Source organism: Gouania willdenowi, chromosome 11 (genome assembly GCF_900634775.1).
Source record: "Gouania willdenowi chromosome 11, fGouWil2.1, whole genome shotgun sequence".
NCBI lineage: Eukaryota > Metazoa > Chordata > Actinopteri > Blenniiformes > Gobiesocidae > Gouania > Gouania willdenowi.
In genome coordinates, this window is record NC_041054.1 from 12,403,780 (window position 1) to 12,407,780 (window position 4,001).

Sequence of the window (4,001 nt, forward strand, 5' to 3'; positions counted from 1 at the left end):
CTCATATTCACATTGTGCTCTAATCTAGGGGTTTCCAACTAGAAAGAAAAAAGTTTGCAATCATTTTGGTTACCCAACTCCTCAAAGGAACTCCTTGTAGTCAGGTGTAAAGATGGTAGGCGGCATCTAAAACAGGGGTCACCAACATGGTGCCCATGGGCCCCAGGTAGCCCGCATGGACCATGTGAGGTGCCCTCAGGAGCTGTTGTCACCATCTAATATCTGATTTACTCTCCAGGATTCAAACTCACAAAGATAAATACATATGAGAGATGTAGTTAATAAAGTTTCATACTGGTGACAACATTTTTGTATTAAACATCTTTCAATGTTTATCTTCACTGAAACATTGTAACAAATGTATTTAAGTTTTGTAGATCTGATGTGCGGTCAGTGGTATGTGGTGTATATATATGATATAGTTTTAAAAACGCAGGGTGGATTTTCTACAAAATGTTATGAAAATGAAACTATTGCATTAGTAGTATGTAGTATTTATTTATGTAGTATTTAACAAGTGCTTTTCTAACTGGTGGCCCTTCAGACTATACAGTGCAGTAGAAGTAGCTCACAGTTTCAGAAAGGCTGGTGACCCCTGATCTGAAAAGTGCAGAGCGGTGCCTTCCCCTGGACCAAAGTTGATGCTCTTCAGGATAAACGAGTATAAAAGATGAATAAATGGATGAATAAATATGCTATTATTTAGAACAGAAAATGTAACCTTGCCCTGCTGCACCGCATGATGAGCAAAATAAGCAAAGTGAAGAGAAAAAGCAGAGAGAGAGAGAGAAAGAGGGATATACGAGAGTAGCTGCAAACAATTGCCATTAATGGCATCATATTTTCCTCACCAAGGCTGTGTTTAGGTGAGAAATTCTTCTGACTTCTCTCTACTAACCAAAAAAGGCCACATTTGATATTTTTTGATATATTTGAAAAATATTTGATAGTTATCAACCTCGATAATGTTTTTTGTATTGTATTAAATAGAACGATGAAAACCTGGCATCACAAAGATGTTTGAACTGTTTGTTTGACATATTTAGGTCTGTCTTATAGGAACTACACTGCACAAACACAAAGAACTATGGCATCGACTAGAAATGATTACAGTTGCATGTTTTATGAGACGTTGTGAACAGGCAATGGTGCATGACTTGTTCAACCATGCAGTTCAAGTGGACCGGTTGTTGTCACCGAGTTGTAAACGTAGCTTCTGCTCTGTGCTTCCACTGACTCTGCAGGCAAGATGAGTTCCAGATGGTGCAGTTAAAGGCAAGGCCTTGGGTTACTGCAGGCCAGCATGCCTTGCACAAGATCCTCAAGCTTTCAGCTGACTGGTTCTGGTCCATGACCCCCTCCTTTTCCCTGCTGAGACTGATGCTTATTATCAGACTGTGGTCCAAGGACATCATCAATAGTACAGTGTTAGACCACACCCAATGCATGGATTAGTGCACAGCTGTCAGAACCAATAGCATTAGTGTCAGCATTTCAATAGGCTACTAGAATTGATCATTTGTGATAACATCCATATTTCATTTTCATGGAGTGAAATTGCATTTATTTATACACAATTTATTTATTTTTAGACAATGTATCGCAATTTATTTTTTTAATGGGGATGCCCATACATTTGGACCTATACTCTACAAATAGTAATGGAGATAGACATTTCTTCCAAGCCTTTAAAGTGTGAATCATCATGGTTCCATGATCAGGATCACTGATCCAGATAACTGCCAATATCTGGCAAAGAGGAGATTTGACGCTTGGGGTTTGCGCTCTCTGAGTGCTCTTGTTGTTAAATACTTTTCCAATGTTGAGTGGATTTTGTTGTATAGAGCATCGAATCTCTGGTCCCAGAGGAATTTAATCAGGCAGATATTTCCACCTTTTACCAAGAGCTACGAGATAGATAGATAGATAGATAGATAGATAGATAGATAGATAGATAGATAGATAGATAGATAGATAGATAGATAGATAGATAGATAGATAGATAGATAGATAGATAGATAGATAGATAGATAGATAGACAGACAGACAGACAGACAGACAGACAGACAGACAGACAGACAGACAGACAGACAGACAGACAGACAGACAGACAGACAGACAGACAGACAGATAGATAGATAGATAGATAGATAGATAGATAGATAGATAGATAGATAGATAGATAGATAGATAGATAGATAGATAGACAGACAGACAGACAGACAGACAGACAGACAGACAGACAGACAGATAGATAGATAGATAGATAGATGCTGCGATTTCCGACGGACCGGTATTACAGTCGGACGGGTATTATGATGTGATAGCCTGATATGAAAAATATGAGTATCCTAATCAACTTTCATACGCGTTTCGATGTCTTCTTCTTGTTCTTAACTGTTCTGGTGGGTTAAAAACATCTGCCAGAAACGTGTCCGTCTGTAATCCCGGTCCGTCGGAAACACTTCCGCTGTGACCGGTTTGCATTCGTGTTGTGACCTGTTTGCGTTCGTGTTCATTTCTTTAAATGCATTCACCTGACACTTCCCAGCCACCGTAGTGAGGCACTAGTAAACCAACGAGCAGTCCAAGCCTGTATTGATTCTCATATAATCACAGCAGGTGAGTTAAAGTGGAAACACGTTGTAAAATGAGCACTAGGGACTGTAGTTCCTGGTTGTTCTGCCGTGTGAGGTGAAGAACTGCTGATGGTGCATTGCTTTTAGCTCAGATACAAGGACACTGTGATGCTGTTGGTGTGAAAGGGAAACACTTGGACTTGACCTGAGCCTGCTTTTCCAACCTGTTTTAGGACACAGATGCTGCTGCCGCTGCCCACTCCTCCCCCCACTCAGCCCCGCCCCTCACCACCTGGCTCTGCTGCGCAGACTGCAGGCGGAGAGCCGACACTCCGCTTCCTCCACGCTGAGGACACGGACCGAGCGAGGCTGTGAGCTCCACACTCATCCGCTTTCTCATTGTTTCAAGGATTTTTAGAGGACAGTGGACACACCAGGTTCCAGATAACAATCTGACGGGTTCCCTGTGCAGCTCAGCGCAGCATCCTCCTCCTGCATCCCGGTCCCATCCCTCCTCTTTACCCCACAGTAGTCCTGCTACTGACCGTCAGTCCTCTGTGGCCGAGCCGCTTCTCCTTTGGCCGGAGTTGGAACCAGATTTGTGAACCGCTGGAAGTAAACCACTAGAGCCACCGACAGCTGGCCGGACTGTAGTTTTCATCTGTTCAACACGACCGAGCGCAGAGTCAGGAGGACTGGAAATTATTTAGCCTTCACACTGACGTGCCGCATGGTGGGAATCTCTGCCTCTTTTCAGTGTAAGTGCTTTCACTTTTTCATTTGTTCACTCCTTATTTATTTTTCCACAAATCACGCTTTGTTGCAGTGTGCGCGCAAAGAGAAAAGCATGCGCCCAAATTAGAACAAACAAACAAGCCCAATAATCAACTTAACGTTTCAATTAGTAAGACATTTTTGCCAATTTGCATGTAAAATCCATTAGTTATTATTTTTCCTTATATGAAATGCGGATATCATAGTGCTGCACGAGCCAACGATGCGTCTGACTGGTGCGTAAAAGTGCCAGTAAGGCTTTGAGTAACACCATCTATACCAGCAGACAAAAGACACAAGGATGGAAAAAAAAAAAAAAAAAATGAAATGTTAAATATTATTAGTCAATTTTAATCTACTTCACTTTATGTTTTCCTTTGCATGCACTTCAGAAAAGCTTTAAATAACGACTCAAGGTGTAGCTATAACGCCATGTCAAGTCAATTTATGAGCTTATAATAACTTGGACGGGTGGTGCGAGGTCAGCAGCAACTTAAGTTCACGTTTTTAGGGACTCTTTAAACTCAGCCTCATATAAACCGAGCATCCTTTGTACGTCCTCAATAATCACAGCACCAAAACGTGGATTAAAACCAACACTTCCACCTCTGCTGAGGGATAAAGATAATAAAATAACTTATAACCAAT

At 41.5% G+C, this 4,001-nt stretch overlaps 1 protein-coding gene across 4 annotated transcripts in view; it reads left to right on the top strand.

Moving 5' to 3' along the window:
• Positions 1 to 2,884: 2,884 nt before the first annotated feature.
• Positions 2,885 to 4,001, top strand: part of runx1t1 (RUNX1 partner transcriptional co-repressor 1) — a 75,394-nt gene continuing 74,277 nt past the window's right edge. For all 4 annotated transcript variants that reach the window (XM_028461150.1, XM_028461152.1, XM_028461151.1 and 1 more), the window contains exon 1: positions 2,885 to 3,337. In XM_028461150.1, the coding sequence (XP_028316951.1) occupies positions 3,310 to 3,337 (28 nt within the window). In that variant the 5' untranslated portion in view covers positions 2,885 to 3,309. The remainder of the gene's footprint in view (positions 3,338 to 4,001) is intronic.